General features: G+C 31.3%; 3 protein-coding genes across 7 annotated transcripts in view; 2 read left to right on the plus strand and 1 right to left on the minus strand.

Moving 5' to 3' along the window:
* Positions 1-4399, plus strand: part of LOC127877701 (atrial natriuretic peptide-converting enzyme-like) — a 193598-nt gene extending 189199 nt beyond the window's left edge. The window contains exon 18 of one of the 2 annotated variants that reach the window (XR_008048533.1): positions 2682-4399. Coding sequence is in view for 1 of the 2 variants with exons in the window: in XM_052423828.1 (XP_052279788.1) it covers positions 12-197 (186 nt within the window). In the remaining variant the exon portion in view is untranslated. Of the gene's footprint in view, positions 1-11 lie in introns of both variants that reach the window. The other variant, XM_052423828.1, reaches the window with a different exon arrangement.
* Positions 1-18701, minus strand: part of LOC127877699 (fibrillin-1-like) — a 163147-nt gene that overhangs the window by 106686 nt on the left and 37760 nt on the right. Inside the window, exons 8-21 of one of the 2 annotated variants that reach the window (XM_052423826.1) lie at positions 18424-18540; positions 17321-17455; positions 16672-16797; positions 16274-16402; positions 15714-15839; positions 15318-15443; positions 14767-14925; positions 13879-13998; positions 10858-10980; positions 9698-9820; positions 9094-9219; positions 8437-8553; positions 8030-8152; positions 6182-7720 (exon numbers count right to left, since the gene is read on the minus strand). In XM_052423826.1, the coding sequence (XP_052279786.1) occupies positions 7557-7720; positions 8030-8152; positions 8437-8553; positions 9094-9219; positions 9698-9820; positions 10858-10980; positions 13879-13998; positions 14767-14925; positions 15318-15443; positions 15714-15839; positions 16274-16402; positions 16672-16797; positions 17321-17455; positions 18424-18540 (1814 nt within the window). In that variant the 3' untranslated portion in view covers positions 6182-7556. Of the gene's footprint in view, positions 1-6181; positions 7721-8029; positions 8153-8436; positions 8554-9093; positions 9220-9697; positions 9821-10857; positions 10981-13878; positions 13999-14766; positions 14926-15317; positions 15444-15713; positions 15840-16273; positions 16403-16671; positions 16798-17320; positions 17456-18423; positions 18541-18701 lie in introns of those variants that run through there. The other variant, XM_052423824.1, reaches the window with a different exon arrangement.
* LOC127877703 (atrial natriuretic peptide-converting enzyme-like) overlaps positions 1-18701 on the plus strand; it is a 167182-nt gene that overhangs the window by 47307 nt on the left and 101174 nt on the right. The gene's annotated exons all lie outside the window — the stretch shown is intronic.

An 18701-nucleotide genomic window follows, 5' to 3' on the forward strand; every position in this document is an offset into this window, starting at 1 on the left:
TGTATTTCCAGGGTGACAGTGGGAGTCCATTGATGTGCCAGGATTCAACGGGCCACTGGACAGTGCAAGGTCTCATGAGCTACGGAGTGGACGGCTGTGACGGCCAGTTTAAGAGTATTGTAAACAGATTTGCCAAAGTATCAACATCTGTGAACTGGATACAGAGTATTATAAGTATAAATCCCCATGTAACATAGTTCTATCACCTGTGATACAGTTATACAGTGATAGCACACAATAAAATCTGCTTGTAACATAGTTCCACTACCTATAATGCAGTCATAGAATGACAGCACAAGGTGAAATCTCCTTATTACAAAGTTCCACTGCCGGAAACATGCTTTCACTGCATTTAATGTGTGGCGTAAAATAATTATGCCTCATGTTTGCATTTTAAGTTTTGTGACTATATTAACTGGAAAGTTTGGAGTAACCTTGCCTATAGTTTCACTACCTATGTGAATTGATGCTGGAACTCAGTTTTGCAATGTTGGACCTGTATTGATTGAACATTTGTATTACACAGTTCTATTTCCTGTTTGCATTTTACAGTTTTTAATTCCATAAATGGGAAATTGCATGCAACATTTTTCAGTTCATGTGTTCATGTCAGAAATTGGTGTCACATGTAACATGTGGAAATCTCATTACTTCATTTACCTAACTGCTGGTTACCATTTGCTAGATAATGTAAGCAAGGACCAGTATTGTTTTGTAAGTGTGATGTATGAAGGGACCAGCTATTTTACGACATTTGATGACAGCATATCATGATATACCGGTATATTATTTAAACAATTATTTATTGACCAGTCTAAGTATTTCTTTGGTATCATTATTACCTTTTGTTGAATATTCATTCATCAATCATGTTAAATATTCATGTACAAAAAGGAAAGAGTAATATTTGAAGTCATTATACATTCATTTTTTGTGTCAGTTGTGTTGTGTACTTGTTTCTTAAAACTCAATTTTCAGGAATATCTGTTTAGTGAAAAATATAATCACATATAATACTATAAAAAACGCTTCATCGTTATAAATATATTTTTGTTGAAAACAAAATAAATTATAATGTTTTAAAATAGTTCATTAAAACATATTATTTTAATAAGCAAGTGTGTTCCTCACCATATATTTGTATAATGTTATTATTGCTTTATTTGTCTGCCAATCATATAGACAAAATGTGTGCAAATCCATTTAATGGATGAAAATTAATCAGTCATCATTATAATACAGGCTATAAAATACCAATTTATATGATTTTGTGTGCATTAAGTGGACCAAAATATTAGTCTATCTAGACTTTGCAATTCATAAACTTGCATTAAAATGCATTTTTCGTGATGTATAGTATATATATATATATATGCAAGTTAACCTGACTTGGGTGTTTAGAAATATTTGTCATAGTCTTGGTTGTGACTAGTGTGATACGTTGCTTTTCTTAGAAAGAACAAGAACAATTAGTTAGAGTGTGATTGTTTTTTGTAGTTACACAGTATGTACTTGTCAGGGAATGAATAAACCCACATTCCAGTTCTGGGGTTAAGCCTTTGTTCCTGTTTTAGGCTTAAGTTTTACATATCTTATGTTACCGGTAAAGTTTTACAGCAAAGTTATAAATATGTCTATTGTTTTGTTTTTAAACAAGCTATTTGAATTGGGGTATTAAATGCTGGTATGCCTTCTGAATAAGTTTCAACATTGAAAACAATTTATACAATGCTGCACATATGGCTTGTTAACTTAAATGACTGTCTCTAATTGTTATAGTAAACATTCAAGTGATTGGGTTGTGTTTTCCAAACCTTTTGTTTTACAATTTAGCTTTTCCTTACATTGCCTTAGATGGAAATATTACAAGATAGTTGTCTATATATAATCATTACATTACTTAATTATTTCTTTAAAGTTGACCTGAGCATGAAGGTACATATTTAATTTTAGAAAACCCATATTACCACTCTAGAAACCACCATTATAGACTTTAACTTGATTAAACCTGACTATTTGAATCTGGTCCATTTGGGGTTATTAACCAATGGGTGTTTCTTGAACTTGGGTGAGCGCTTCATCTGAGTGCCATCACAATAATTGTTGTATTGTTATTCAAATGCCTTTGAACATTAACAATGTCTTGCATGTTATGCAATTATTATTACATATTCATGTTAATTACTATGTATTATATTGACTTTCTTTGTTAGTAATATTGTTTGTTCATTATCTAAACAGGTAATGTTTAGTTTTTTAGTTGTGGTTTTTTCTGAGAGATAATGTTAAGTGGTGGGCTATTGTTTGTGCTAAGTCACTGTAAATCTATCTTTAAACAGGAATGTTTCAACCATTTTTTAAGAAAACTGCATAAATGGTACATTCATAATTACTATTATCTCCAATAGACATGGCATGTACAACTTTATTGATGATTACCATTCTTATAGTAAAAACAATAAAGTTTTATGCTTGATTTGGAATTACATGTAGTAAGACTTATAAGATACAAAAGCTGTGTTCAATTATATTTATGTTTGAGTAATATACCTTTTAATATAGTAAATGATTTGTGTTTGTATAACAATTTATTTTATATTACCTTTTCTGCTATTTTTTAATTAACAGACAATCGATATTGACACAAGTAATCATTTTTATAATAGACATTTTAAGCCGAGGTTGTTCTGGTTTTATTAGAAATGTATGCATATGATATGTGTGCTGTGCAATATCATATATTTAATATATTTTAACCATGCTCTAGAAAATCCTTGTTTCATGCATGTGCATTAAGTCTCATTCCAGATTAGCCTGTGCAGTCTGCACATGCTAATCAGGGTGACACTTTCTGCATAAATTTTCGTTACTTTACTTCATTGAAACTAAATATTCCATTAAGGAGGTGTTGTCCCTGAGCAAATTCGAATCTGGAAAAACACTATGCACATGCATTTAGGCACGTTTTACAGAGGGAGGCTATATCAGTTATAGTGATGATGCTGAGGAGTATAAACATCTCTTACTATCTTTTTTTTTCATCAAACCCTAGAGAGCTGTTGGAATGTATTGAACATTTTAACAATGTGGTGTGTGATATTTTTTTTACGACCGACTTTATATTTTTATATCATTTGTGTTATATTGTATTTGTGTGTATGCAATTTTTGTTTGTTCCACCAAAATATTGTGTTTTTTCTTCCAATGACACATGTATTTGTTTTTCTGACATACATTTTATTAGTTTAGTTGTGAAGTGTCATGTTTGTACATAATTGCACATGCACACACACGTCCCAGGTTGTGCTTCTAAATTTTTGTCAATGATTCATGAGTCAACAATTGTTTGTTGTTGTCATTTATAAGTTTTTGTACCACTCTCTAATAAAATAAATTCAGAGTTTGTTTCTGAGGAATGTTTACCGTTTTTTATTTCAGAAATAATCATGTTTTAAACAAAATTATGTGAAGTTAAGCTGCTTAGGTATTGAACAGTAAAGGCTTTTGACTGAGTGGTCAAATTATCTCTTATCTGAGTGTCCGAGTTTATTTCTGTTATACATATGTTTTAAAGCCTACTTTAATGCTCTTTTTATAAAGATAGTTATGTATGATGAAGATTTTTTACTATTTAACAACAAAATGTAAATGGATTATACAGAGTTGAGATGCATCTATTTTCAATAAGTTGTTTTGTTATATATTTAATGAATTCTTTTTGTGTATATCATTCTCATAAATAAACATTATACATATGTGCCATTAATAATTTATATAATTTTATACTTTTTGATAATATTTATACTTGTAAAAGTGAAATCAAAATGTGGAAGTTTAAATTGTTTGTGTTATTTTTTTACATATTTGACAAGCAATACTGAATTCGTAAATGTCTTTAACCAAAATGAGGCAAATCTAAAGATAAAACTTAGACTGTTAATATCAGTGTCACAAATAACATTATTCATGAAAGGTATTGATATGTGAAATAAGCAACCTTAGCGTATACAATTTTTATGCAAAACTATTTTTATTTACACGCTCAAAACGAAACCAGTATATTGTTGTGCACTTAGTTTTCATTTAAGCACTGACATGCCTGTCAATAAATTAAGTGTGTACATAAGTATAAAGACGATATGAAAGAGTTTATACAAGACAGACTCTCTTAAATTATGGTGAAAAATTTGCATTTCCCACAACATGTCTGTTCCAAAAAGAGCATAGACATGCCAGTCAATCTAAGAACCTCTTTATTTAGAAAATGTTGGCTTCTTTATTTTGTGTTCTGCATTAAACAGCTGTTGTATTGGGGTCACATATTCCAAAATTGATTAAAAAGTAAAGTTGGAGACATTCGCAATAAAACTGTCTAATTAGCTTAGTCAAATAAAATGTATATTTTAGTTTTGTTTATTTTAGTCTAATTCAAAAAAATACCAAAGATCTATCAATAAACAATTGTGTACATTGTATTTATAGATCTTTGAAATTACATGCCATTAAATTTAATTGATAGTATGGATATATGCTTAGAAAATAATGACAGGGCCCGTCTGATAGATGTGTAACTTCAATACCTTTCACTTCAGTAGGTTTGTATGTATCAGTGTCATTCTGATACTTTGATACTTTAAACCCATATGTCTGTCAAACATAACTAAGAGCGAATCATTAACATGCTTCAAAACAACTTGTTTTATTACTCAATGGTTTCCATATTACTGTCTTTTAAAATACAAGTTAATTTAAGCTGGTAGGTAAAGTTCAATGTTGTCAACAAATAAAGAAAACAACATCAGCGACAACGTCCCCTTGCATCAGTTCAAAGTCATAACTAAAATAAGATAAACACGATTTAACACATGATTTAACATGTAAATACCTATCATTAATAATCGGAGCACTTTGCAGTGTGTATCAGACTCAAACATTTGAAGCCATAATGCTTTGCGATATATACTATCAAAATATTTTAACATATCGAAGTATATACCATACAAACGTTTATTTTCATTTAAATAATTTTGAACAACAGACATCAATTCATAAATAGCATGAACAGTGCCACACTCACGGTACATGCTGCCGTCTGTATTTAAACATTCCTGGTAAATAAAGTAAACCATCGAGGCATTATTTAATGTAAACAATCACCACGAAGAACACTAGTTTTGGGTTGTATTGTAAATACGAAATTAATTGGATTCAATATCAATTTTTTATGAAGTATATCCTAATAATTTAATACTAATTGAATAAGAATAGTATCATTTGCATATTAAACATGCTAATTGTTAGATTAACGATTTAATATCTGTTTGTATCCATTACTGTCTGACTACTAGACATTAATAATTGAGTTTAGTATCCATATTATTCTTTTTGAGAGAACAAGCATTCGATGTTTTTACAGGATTATTTGAACAATGCCCTATGCGAAAACATGGCTGTCAATATACTTTATTAATAAATAGGAATATCAACACAAGGCGAGTGCATTGTTAATGTATAGAGGCAATTGAGCATGATATCTGCTGATTGTAATAATACAACAAAAGACGAAATCATATCAATTATTTGCTCTAGGCATCTACGTCTGTTAGTGCCTCTTTTCGAGGACCAATAGTAATGATCGTGCTAATGATCGTATATAAATAGTCTTAAATTATTCAAAGGATTTGTCCGATGAACTTTTTACCGTAGCAATTCTTTCCCTAAGTAATTGTTACAACATGAACTCGCTTTGAAAACTTCCTTCTGTAATTATACACGTTTGTGAACAGCCCTTCAGACTCTTCAGCGCATTCATCAACGTCTGAAGTATAAACACTCTCAATCTGACTTAAGGAACGTTTATATTATGACACAACATACACACTTAACAACTTTGTTGTTGAATATGTTCGCATATTTCAACCTTGATTAATAAAATAAACGTTCAAATGCGTTGTATATATAATTGTCGCTTATGATTAAACCATTAATACAATGGATATCTTAGTGGGTTTCTATAACAGTATGTAACAAGTCTAAATGTCATAAAGAAAATATTGAATTTATATTACTTCGTCTGTATCACTGAAATCCAAAATGTTTAATCTCTTTCCCCTCCAAACCATGCCAAACAGCCAGTTATCAACACAAACGTAGCAGGATACGAAAACACAACTCGAATCAGTTAATATTTGAATGGTTATATTAAAATATGTTACGTAGCAAGGTTCGACAACAGAACTAGAATAGTTTGCTGTAATCAGTAAATTTATTTTATAATTCTAGTGAAATAAGCAATTTAAAAATCGTTATGCCATTCTGTCTTGTTCTTAAGCATACACAGGTTTTTAACGTTGTTAAAAGTTTCAAAAATTTAAAACATATCAAACAAATGTACATTTACCAGTCATACAAATGAAAATATGCAACAAACAATAGTTCACTCTAATTTTAAGAAGTGTTGTCTGATTTGTAAATGTTGACTGCAGAAAAATGACTGCAACATTTCACAACTTTAATCTGATACCGATTAATGTGTTAAGAAAATTGAGAAATTTCCTGTTCGTGTGTAGGTAAAATGATAAATGGCTCTCATAAAACGACAGTACATGTATACGATTTATTGAAGTATTGTTATGACTTCATAGAATTTAAAAATTAAGTTTTAAACAATTATGAATTTACTTACATGAACTTCTTTTGACCTGTTTTATGCCAGTTTAGTTAAGTTTCCCCCTCCTAAGAGCTTTCGAAGTTTCGATACGTTTTAGAATATGGTCAGTAAATATTATAATTAAATTACTGTATGACGATCATTCTATAAAATACGAGGACACAAAAATAAAAGTATTCACAATCTTCTTATCTTAATCATACGATGTGCCGGTAGGAAACCGAAACATCAATATTTAAGGGATAAAAAAAATTAATGAAGGGTTATGATCAGATAGTTTTTAACATTTTGTAAAAGTGAACGAAATCGTGATAATATTATTTTCAATGAATTGTTAAAATTGTGTGTCTTGGATTCCCGTAAAAAGAAATCTAAATCACATGCAAGATGTTTGCGTGGAGGAATTTTTTTATTATGGTAAATCAAAAGTTTCACAATTTGTGTCGTCCAAAAAGCACATACTATGATAACATTAAGAACAATACAACACATTGCAAAAACGCAAATAATGAAAAGAAACAATTGTTTCAACGACACAATAAGAGGTAAGTTATAACCTCAATAATATGCAATAATACTAGACGAATGATATCGTAATGATTTATGAGATAGTTTACCAGCAATCTTTATTATATTTTAAACATTCATGTACACATTTTAAATTGTAAATTACCGCATGTCTTAGAACAGCTGTGCATTTTCAGATTTATTAATATTATAAGTTGTCAGAATCACTGGCAGTTGAAATCATTTCAATGTAATTAAGCAGTTATTAAATATTGCACTTAAAAAACGGCAACATGTACATCTCAAATCTAACACAATTTCCAAAACCATCTTCTAGATTCTTATTTATTCCTAACATCGTAACCCTTCAATAACTTTTTCAAGGAAGAGTGCATATTTCTCCTTCAGAAATGTTTCCCATATAACCCTCTTCACATGTGCAATCGGCCAGGGATGTCGAACCATTGCCTTCGGTGACAGAGTTTGGAGGACACGCCACGCATTCCACGCTGTCCGTGTCTCGATAAAAACCCATGTCACACGCTAAATTGTAAAACAAGATGTAATGCATTCAAAGTTTGTATATTTAATACAACTTTATGAAGGCGATGATAACAATATACCACAAATCTAAATATTTTAGTTATAAACCGGCGAACTTATATTCAACGAGAATATGTTTTTATTATATGTTATTTAAAAGTTATATCATGGGATAGCACAAAAAGAACTTGAATATTACATAGAATAAGGATCGATCATTGTATCTCATGTGTTGTATTTAAAATGTACAAATGCAATTGCATTAATTATTAGGTCCCTTCGACTGCTTCACTCAAAGCACATAACTACCTATGCACGTGTTAAAGTTAATAAGGGCGTGTCCTAGGTAGCAGTCGCATCTGTACGAACTCTCCGTTTTGATGCATTCTTGTGTACAGCTGTTTAACTCTGGGTTCTTACACTCGTTTATTGCTGTAAGTAAGATCTTTTATATTTACTCCCGCATATATAAATACTAAATTCGATTTAAAATTCGATTCAGTGAGATAAAACTATTTGTTCACAAAGTAGAAACAACTGAAGTAATAATGTTTGTCCTACATTATTTTTTTAAACATAATTGAACTACATCAAGGAAATTAATTACTAGATGAAGAAGCAATTAAGCAACTTTTTCTATTAATGAACGACTTTATGATGTTGAAGGATGGAAATTTTGTATCTGAACGCAATACAATTACAAACTAGTATTTTACCTTTACAATTATGATCCGCATACGGGCTTGCACCATCACATTCGCATGTGTAAGAGCCGTAAGTATTAACGCACGTACCCACACAATCATTTTCGCCCTCCATGCATTCGTTGATATCTGAATATAACACACGTTCGCAAAATGTATGTCATTCAAATATTATTAAATCAGGGTGTATGTTCTCACACAAGATTTTGTCGTACATTTATAACAACACCACAAACATAATTGTATAATACTTTTAATGCATGTAAATACAATGTTTAAACGTCATGGTGCTTAAAATTACATATGTTTCAATCAAATCGCTGATTTTATTAATTTCAACTTTTGTTTTTATATAAATGATTTGTAACACAAACTGACAGCCATTCGTTTCGGTTAGAATAAGTATCTAAACTTATTTTGCATATGATAGCTTAATAACTGAAGACCGTTGGACATACATTGATCATGTTTATTTTTAGTAGCACAGTGTTATCTATCAGTGAGCCAACAAGCATGGAATCGATATGTGTATCATCATGATCACGTTTTGTCCTGTATTGTATAAACAATTTGGCATTGAAATTAAAACAAAATAGAGGATGGTAATGAACAAAACAGTCATTATATTGTATATGGATGTTCACCATTCCTAAATGAAAAATAGCTTACCCACACAAGACGCTTTGTCCCAGGACAATTTGAGGCCGTAGATTGTGCATTCACAGCGATAGGAACCAGCCGTGTTGATGCAAACATCGTCACAGAGGTGATTGCCAGTATTACATTCGTCAATATCTAAAATTAGCCATGTTCATATCAACGAAGCGAAACTTCAGATTAAGCTGCAAGATAGTAATTTTATTATAGGAAGATGTCCTTTTTAAGACATGAAAATAATCGCAATTTTGAATCTTACCATTGATTCTTTAAATGAATGTTTTGACAATGAGATTTTATTCTTCTTTTCTACTTTATTGTATATTTAAAACCCTGTTTTGTATAAATATTTAACATATCCCTTGGGGTTAACATCCTATTAATTTTAATCCATGTCCGAACCGATTTAACATTTAAAGATTCTTCTTTATGCGGGATCTTCTAGTCGGTTGTTTGTTTAAGGATCAATTTGGACTAAAAATATGTGAATATCATGCATAATGATGTTGTCTGCTGTGCTCAATAAGACACTAAACTGTCATTTAAAATTAAATTTCGTAGATTTGCAATTGTTTTCAATCGGGGCGAACTAAATTTAACTAATTTTAGGACTTACCTAAGCACGTCACACGATCGGCGTCTAAAGCATAACCGTTGAAACATTCGCAGTACGAGCTTCCGTCTGTGTTCACACACTCCTGGTCACAATTCAGTACACCATCGAGGCATTCGTCGATGTCTGGGAAAATATTTGCGAAACAAGTGTTTGTGTTGGTGTAAAGTTAACTGCAGATTGATAATTTCTTATGAATAAGTATTCACAATTTTGTGTTGTTAATCTCGGTTTTCATAAATTGGTAAAGTGCAATATGCAGAATACGAGTCCAATATATGGTGATTTGGCGTATTATTTGGTTCAAATGTAACGTCACGCAATACATTCTAATAAATAAGCGCATCCGTAGTCCAGCTCCACCGTAATCTACTTCGTATTTCACATGAGACGATAAACCAGGATGCAGTGGATTAGTTGTTTCACACATAAGACACAGGGTCGTCTCTGAAATTGCATCTCGTATATATCGCACTATCCCCCGTACCCAACTCACAAGTCTTCTTGGGCGATTTCAATATTGAAAATTTCCCACGCAGTCGATAACAATCTTATACACACATACAATCACATAAAACTGCATTGAGAATATGATAACACAAACATAATTCTTTTAGAGATCCATTTCTAACTAAGTCACTTATAAAAAGACCGTAATCGTTAAAACATTATCATTGAAATCAACATGTAAATGACATTGAATTATTTAATTTGTTGTATTGTCCTCCAGCTAACCGAATTTAAAACATAAACTATCCTTTTAACCATTTACCCAACAAAAAGTTGGTACTGACTACTTTGAAAGAGTAGTTTATTTCGTAAAAACAGATGGCCTGACATGAACCCTTAATTTTGATAGAGGAAAACATCGATGTTTTGCCTAGTTTGTTAAAACCATCATGGACTTTATGTATCTCAATCGTTTTTCATATATTGCTTTCGCCATTAAGAGAGAGTGTCCCGCACAGGGACAAAGGCAATTTATATTGGTTTTTATTGTTCATACAAATACAATTAGAAAGAATATATATGACTAATATGCTACATGCGTCTAAGGCAATGGATGAATGTTCCCAAAAACCAGTGGTAGTGATCTTGCAACTAAATATTTAATCTACTTATCCTTCACCTGTCATGTTTGAAACATAAAGCAAACAAGTTACCGTAGCAATTCTTTCCACTAGTCGCCAGTACATATCCCGGTGTGCACGCGCATTGAAAACTTCCATCTGTATTCAGACAAACTTGTGAACAGGCTTCCGAACCTTCATGGCATTCATCTATATCTAAAAGAAGCAGTTTTTTAATCTGATTTAGAGTGAGAATATGCTTGAAAGGATGAACCATATAATTCAAAGCTGTAATTCAAAATGATTAAATTAAACTATGATGAAAAAATTGTCAAAATGCAAAATATTCTGAAAAACTGGAAAATACTATTTTTAACACCAATTGGAAAGATTATAATTGTGAAAACACTTATTGTGTCCTTATTCAATCACTTGTTCATATCATTGCCTAACCCACCCGATACCATTCTTAACTCTATGAAATCTTCTATTCTGAGTTTTATTTGGGATGGGCATAGTAAAATAAAGTTCTCAACAATAGTTAAAGATTATAGTGAAGAAGGTTTAAAAATGATCAATCTGGATGCATTTATTCCAGCATTGAAACTAACTTGGTTACAAAAAATTCAATCCTTTAGGGGAAATTGGATAGAAATCACAAAACTTTATTTTGATACAAATGAACTCTTAAATTGCAGTTATCATTATGCTTTAAATATAGCTAACAGAATTTCTAACCCTTTTTGGGTAGATGTTTTAAACAGCTTCTCACTTTATTGTGGTAAATTAGAAGTAAACTCAGACGAAATTTTGAATTATCCACTTTTTTACAATCCATATATTGATAGGAAATAAAAGTTTTTTCTTAAAGCCATGGTTCCTAGCTGGAATTCATTGTATAGGTGATTGTATAGAAATAACAAAACTTTATTTTGATACATATGAACTCTTAAATTGCAATTATCATTATGCTTTAAATATAGCTAACAGAATTTCTAACCCTTTTTGGGTAGATGTTTTAAACAGCTTTTCACTTTATTGTGGTAAATTAGAAGTAAACTCAGACGAAATTTTGAATTATCCACTTTTTTACAATCCAAATATATTGATAGGAAATACAAGTTTTTTCTTTAAGTCATGGTTCCTAGCTGGAATTCATTGTATAGGTGATATGTTAAAAATGGAACCTTTATCTCTTGCGATGATCTTAATAAAATGTACAATTTGAACATAAATTTCATTCATTTTACAGTGGTGACAAGAGCGACAGATTCTTCTTTTCCTACCCGACAAATTATCAAACCCTTTTTACCACCATTATTTCAACTTGTACTGAAACAAGAATCTGGTGCAAAACGACTATACACCATTCTAAATAAAAAATAATGAACAACCAACTGTTAAACAAAATGGTGTACCACACCATACCATAATTAATGTAAAAGAATGGAATTGCTTATATAAGCTACCCTTTTTAATAACCAATGATGTAAACGTTCAATGGTTCTAATATAGGATAATTCACAGGATACTTGGAACAAAAAGTCTTTTGAGTAAAATTAAAATTACTGATGATCAATTATGTTCTTTTTGCAAACAAAGTGAGGAAAATTTAGAACATATATTCTGGGGGTGTCACATATCAAAGTCAATTATTGATGAAATATTACCAGAGCAATCTTTTCCTTTTATTAACATGACAATCCTACTACCTGAATATTCAATTAAGTCTGCTACAGCCATAAATCATGTTATTTTGTTTGTTAAAAACCTATACATGTACAAGTGTAAAATTAATAAATATATTCCAAGCATAATAGGAGCAAAGAAATACATTAAGTATGAATACGATAACTTGAGAAAAATATCAATTTCAAAAAATAATTTAGAAACTTTGACAGTGAATGGGAATTATTTAATGATATTGTCTCACGAACTTGGAATTAAAATATAATGATTGTTTTAGTTTTTAGTCTAACGAACTTGGAATTAAAATTTGATGATTGTTGTAGTTTTTTAGTACTTTGTACAAATACTAACTAAAGCGTACCGTTACCCACATAAAATTAAATGTCTACGTTATAAAATATAGCGATATGCACATATTAATATGTCTTTATGCACTTCTCATATGTTATTATATTGTACATATTCTACTCAGTCTACTCTTACTTGATGTTTTTTTCCATTCTTTACATATTTTGTATATGCATTTGCAACACTAAACTACTACACGTAATTGTAATCTTTAATAGATACTTTACTAACCTTAACGCTTAGCCATCGATGAATACTATTACGAATAACATATGATATGCGTTTGATGCATTATATTTATTTGTGTTGCCATTTTCTTATGTCTGATTTCAAAACAATATTGTTACTATTGTATTTTCAAACCTAAACTACTACATGTAATTGTAATGTTTAGTAGATATCTTACTAACCTTTACGCTTAGTCATCGATGAATACTATTACGAATAACTTATGATAGGTGTTTGAAGCATTACATGTATTTTTGATGCCTTTTTCTTATGTCTGATTGCAAAACAATAGTGTTACTATTCATATTGTATGTAGATGCAATAATCACGAAATAAAATGTGTTGAAAAAATAAATATATAATTCAAAGCTTATAACAATAACATAACATAATTTGTAACAATAAATAAATGATGATCTTCAGTGAACATTAATATTTTTAAACGCACCCGCATTAGAAATTTAAACAAAATGTACCTACAAACATGAAACTGCGAGATAATATTGAATATTACTTGCATTTTACTTGTGATATAGTAACGCATGTCTTTCGTTTTACTCGTCGATTTAGAAAAATACCATTTTATAATTTGCATTCGTGTCTGGTTACCTAGATACCATTATGCTGTAGACCTAGAAACCATTACGCTGTGGACCTAGATACCAATGTGCTGTGGACCTAGATACCATTATGATGTGGGAAATCTTAGTACTATATGCTATTATGATCTATTTTTATAATTTATCTTGTTTTATTATATTCATTTTTTAAGTGTCCTGCAAATAGTAATTTATACATGCGGTAAAACTTCTTGATATGGGTGTTTAGTCACACTTCTAAAAGACTAACCAACACAGCCAGTGGTGTTGTACAAAAAGAATCCTTCTCTGCAGGCACAATGTGCTGAGCCGAATGTGTTGTGACATCGGTGAAGGCACGGTAATAATTTGGCAGCACATTCATCTATATCTGTAATTAAAAACTGAATATTTTCTACAAGTTCCGCCATCGGTAAGGTGTATTGACTGTAATAGGACAAACACTAAATATATTTTCTAGTTGTTATGAGATTAATGTCCTAAATATGTGTTGCATTATTTGCGTGCAAATGCAACGTAAGAGGTCCTGGCTGTTGTAACCATCTTAGACAATAGAACAACCAATATTTTGTATATTTGTCGTATTTAACATTACAATAAACTTATCACTATAATAATCTTAATATGTTATTATACTACAGTATCGTTTACGCAACTCATTACAATTACGGGAATATAATTTTAAATCAGTTGCTTAAAGAAGTTGATTGTTGGATGATGTATTAGTTAGTTGGTGTTCTTTTGTATTGTGGATGATGTATTAGTTAGTTGGTGTTCTAATGTATTGTGGATAGCAAATGCCTTCCGAAATAGTTCCGTAATAAAGTTGACATTTATGTTAAACATTGCATTGATATTGGTATAAAGTAATTAATATGTCAGTCCCAATATAATCGTATCAAATTTAGAGCAAACGGTCAATATAAAGTATCCAAACTTCAACCCAAAACGAAAAATGAAGCTCGATAAATAACTTTTTGGTACCATTACACATCTTGGAGTAATTTAAATTGTTAAAATGTGTGAATTTAGGCCGTCTGATCATAAGTATAAAGCTCAGCGTAATTATGTAAGTATTGATATGCAAATTTGTTATTTTACCTTCATATCTGTTTCAGAAGTGTCAGTGATAGTTTACCTACACAAGTAATGCCATCGTTGTCAATCAGAGCGAATCCGTTGGGACAAACACATTGTGAGGCCGACGTAGCGTTGTTTGGGTCTTGAACGAACATGTTGTCAGGACACCGTACGCATCTGAGGTCTGCCACACTGTAGAAACTATCTCTGTCGCACGCTTAAAAACAAAGCCAATGACAAAGACCTTTTATCGTTCCGGTGGCCGATAAAACACACACTTCAAGCCACACACTAACGCAATTTTTCATACTGTAGCTTGTTCAGAATTGAAATATAATAATCCCCACGCCGACTTTTTCATATCATTAACATACACTGCAATTGACAACACGCTATCTATCGTGCAGCCCTGGGTCATTATATCAATTATACGTCCTAGATAATCAATTCAATCATGAATTCAATAAATATGCAGTTAGTATAATTCTGTGCATTTCAATCAAATGTAAATCTTTTCCGTTCAGGCAAATCCTACAACACGCATGAAATAAAGTTACATACATTTTACCATTGTAAACAATTGAGACATAATTGTGTAAGCTGACGTACGTTTACAGCTCAGACCATCAAGACCCAGCTCCCGAAACCCATTTACACACAGGCAATAGAAGGATCCGATAGTGTTTGTACACGACTCCTGGCAACCTCCGTGGTTGTGCGCACATTCGTCAATATCTGAATATTTTGTAACGAATCATTTGAAATATGTTTACTTCGTGTGTATGCATAGCAAAAACCCATAACGTTTCCTTTTATATGTTTAATATTAAAACAATGTGTATATATTGTTTATATATTGTGTAGTTATGTTCGTGCAATTTTTAATAAGTTACTAATAAAAATAATTTTATTGTTAATATCCCTATAAGCATAATTGTATCGTGTAAATTAAAATTGAAATATTTTCTAAAAAGTATAGACTCTTAATAGAAAAGAAACTTTTACCATGACACGTTCTATTGTCTTCTCCGATGGCATAACCTCTTCTCTTGCACTTACACTCAAAGCCACCGAACGTGTTGGAGCATAATTCATGGCAGCCGCCATTGTCAGCCTGACATTCATCTACATCTGCCAGTGAAAGGTGAGTACAACAAGATACATCTAATATTTCAAGACGATGAACATTCAGTGTTGAATGATAATGTCAAATCTGCGTTAAACAAACTGCGTTTCAAAGTACACAAAACATATATTTTTATTTAATAGCTAACTGTACGATTGAAAGTCGTTTTGTAATGAAATGATCCCTTTTGAAAATAAAACAGACATGAAAGTTTGCCTCCACAGCGACAATACTAAAAACAACTTCAGTATTAAAATAATAAGGCGATGCATTAGTAAATAAAATCTTTCACCATAACGTTACGATTTTGCTAAATAATACTTATTCACAAATAGGAAAAAACAACCTTAGTCCTCTGGCTTTCATCTTAAATATTGTTTCGAACCTTTTCGTTCTTAGTGACAACTGTGACCAAATATATCGTACAGTACATGTGTACCTATGCACTTTGCCCCGATGTCGTTTGTTGTGAAGCCTGGGTCACATTTGCATCTATATCCCCCTTCTGTATTCACGCAAGCACCATGTTTACATCTGTTCGTGGAATATCTCTCGCATTCATCGATGTCTAGATTTGAGAAAGGCGTAATTAAATGTGCCTGTTATTATTTAAGGTTTTATTCATATGTGTGCACCACCTGACAAACTCGATTGCATTCTTTTTGAATGAGTAACACATAATAAAATGTCAAACTCAAATCGAAAAAATACTTTAAACATAATTTTAACACAATTCAGTTCAATACAAACTATGTGAGATTGTGCTGCCGGAATTTTAAAATAAATTTTTACAAAATACTGTTCGAAAATTGCTGAAGATTGTGTAAAGCTATTAACCTTCACATGTTGTTCCATCTGACGATAATTTATATCCTTTCTTTCGGCACGAGCAATGAAAGGAGCCTAGGGTATTGACACATGTATCTTCGCAACCTCCATTATCCAGCAGGCATTCGTCTGCATCTAAGAAGACGACTCGACGTTTGGTTACTTTGTTCCACGTTTAAAGAGTATGTGTGTGCATTTATATCATGAAATGTGTTCAATATACTATTAAAAAATAAGGACTTTTCAATGTAAATTGACAGGTTTATGTTGCTGTTTAGTGTTTGTGTGTATGTAAAACATATACAATCATAAAGATATGGGTAATAAGTAATTGGAATTCAAACGTCTGCTAAAGAGATAAACATTGTTTTCGTTTTCTCCTTTTTAATTTTTCATTCCGTAATAGTGCTTAAAGATATGAACGCATCTGTTACGTATATGATGTTTGAGTGAAGATCAATGCGTTGTTGTGTAAATCCAGTAGATTCAAAGAAATTACAATTTATAAAGTCAGCTTTTTCACATCGTGTTATTCAAACGGTTATGGTTCATTTCGTGTAATAGAATCTATAAGCAAATTGAAAAACAAAAAGGAATAACGGTTTATACAGCGTTTTTCTAACGGTTAATTAGCTTCAGATATAACTTCAATACATACCTACGCAATACGTTTTATCATCAGACAGCGTATACCCCGTAACGTTGACACAGTCACACTCGAAAGACCCAGGGACGTTGACGCAGGTACCGTCACATCCAAGGTCTAGACCTTCAGACTTGCACTCGTCTATATCTTTAACAGATCAGCTTCAGGCTAGCTGGAAATAAGGCTAGTGCCTCCATACACAATTAGCTGTTAATAACGCTAGTCCTCCCACCCAAACTTTATAATGCATAACATTTATCGACGCAAGCATGTTAAAACAAATAATTAATCATTATTAAGTAATCACATCACAATTCAACACGTGCATCATAGTCTTATGACACATTGCTTATTTTACCAATAATAATTCATTTTTATATGAATATAAATAGGTTTTGGGTTATACAGATGAACGCAACATTTCAAGGTATCTTTGTATAGATATTTAATCAAACATAAAATGTAACAATGAAACATGAAAAGTCACGTTTTTTGTCGAAATTTATTTTATAAACGTCTTTTATTCGTTTTTATATTTGTATAGTCACAGCACAATCTGAAATTAAAAGAACAGAAAAATAAGCAAGGCTTAAAAAAACTATTTGAAGGTTTTCATTTCAGCTCGAAAAGGAAAGCGCGAATAATTTAATAAACTAAACTTAGATTTTCAAGATGAAAAACGAATTACCATAATCCTCCTGTTTATTCCGACGTTTATCCTCGGAGCCGATAGCTAGTTGATGCAAGCGCGCCGTAATCAAATTGTATTACCGGTAAATATTTAAATAATAACATGTGTAAAACAAATTTAAGTACATAATAAAAAACATAAAACAAATTCCATTGTTATATATGTTATAATGTTTACAAATTTACTTGTATAGTATTCATAAATTCGGCTTTTGAAAATAGTAGTAAGAGTAGTTGATGGTGTAGTTGTATAGGTAATTGTACAAGCAGTAATTTTCAGAACTACTAATAGGCGTAGAAGTAGTAGTAGTAATAGTAGTAGTAATAGTAGTAGTAGTAGTAGTAGTAGTAGTAGTAGTAGAAGTAGTAGTGGTAGTAGTAGTAGTATTTGTATTAGTAGTAGTAGATGTAATAGTACAACAAACCTAGACATTGATTCCCGGAAGCAACGTATCCCGGTTGACACGTGCAGAAGAACGAGGCCTCAAGGTTCACGCAGATCTGCTCACACCCGCCATTGTTTACTTCGCACTCGTTTATGTCTTTAAAACAAAATACGAATCTAAATGCAAACAGCGTGTTACGAAGGCGATCTTAAACATTATCTTGTGTATTTTTTCCGTTTGTATTTCATGTCCTTTTCAGCATATGAAGCATATTGCCAAATAAATGATCTACTTTATTATATAGCACTTGTTCATCT

The sequence above is a fragment of the Dreissena polymorpha genome, chromosome 4, assembly GCF_020536995.1.
Source record: "Dreissena polymorpha isolate Duluth1 chromosome 4, UMN_Dpol_1.0, whole genome shotgun sequence".
Classification (NCBI taxonomy): domain Eukaryota; kingdom Metazoa; phylum Mollusca; class Bivalvia; order Myida; family Dreissenidae; genus Dreissena; species Dreissena polymorpha.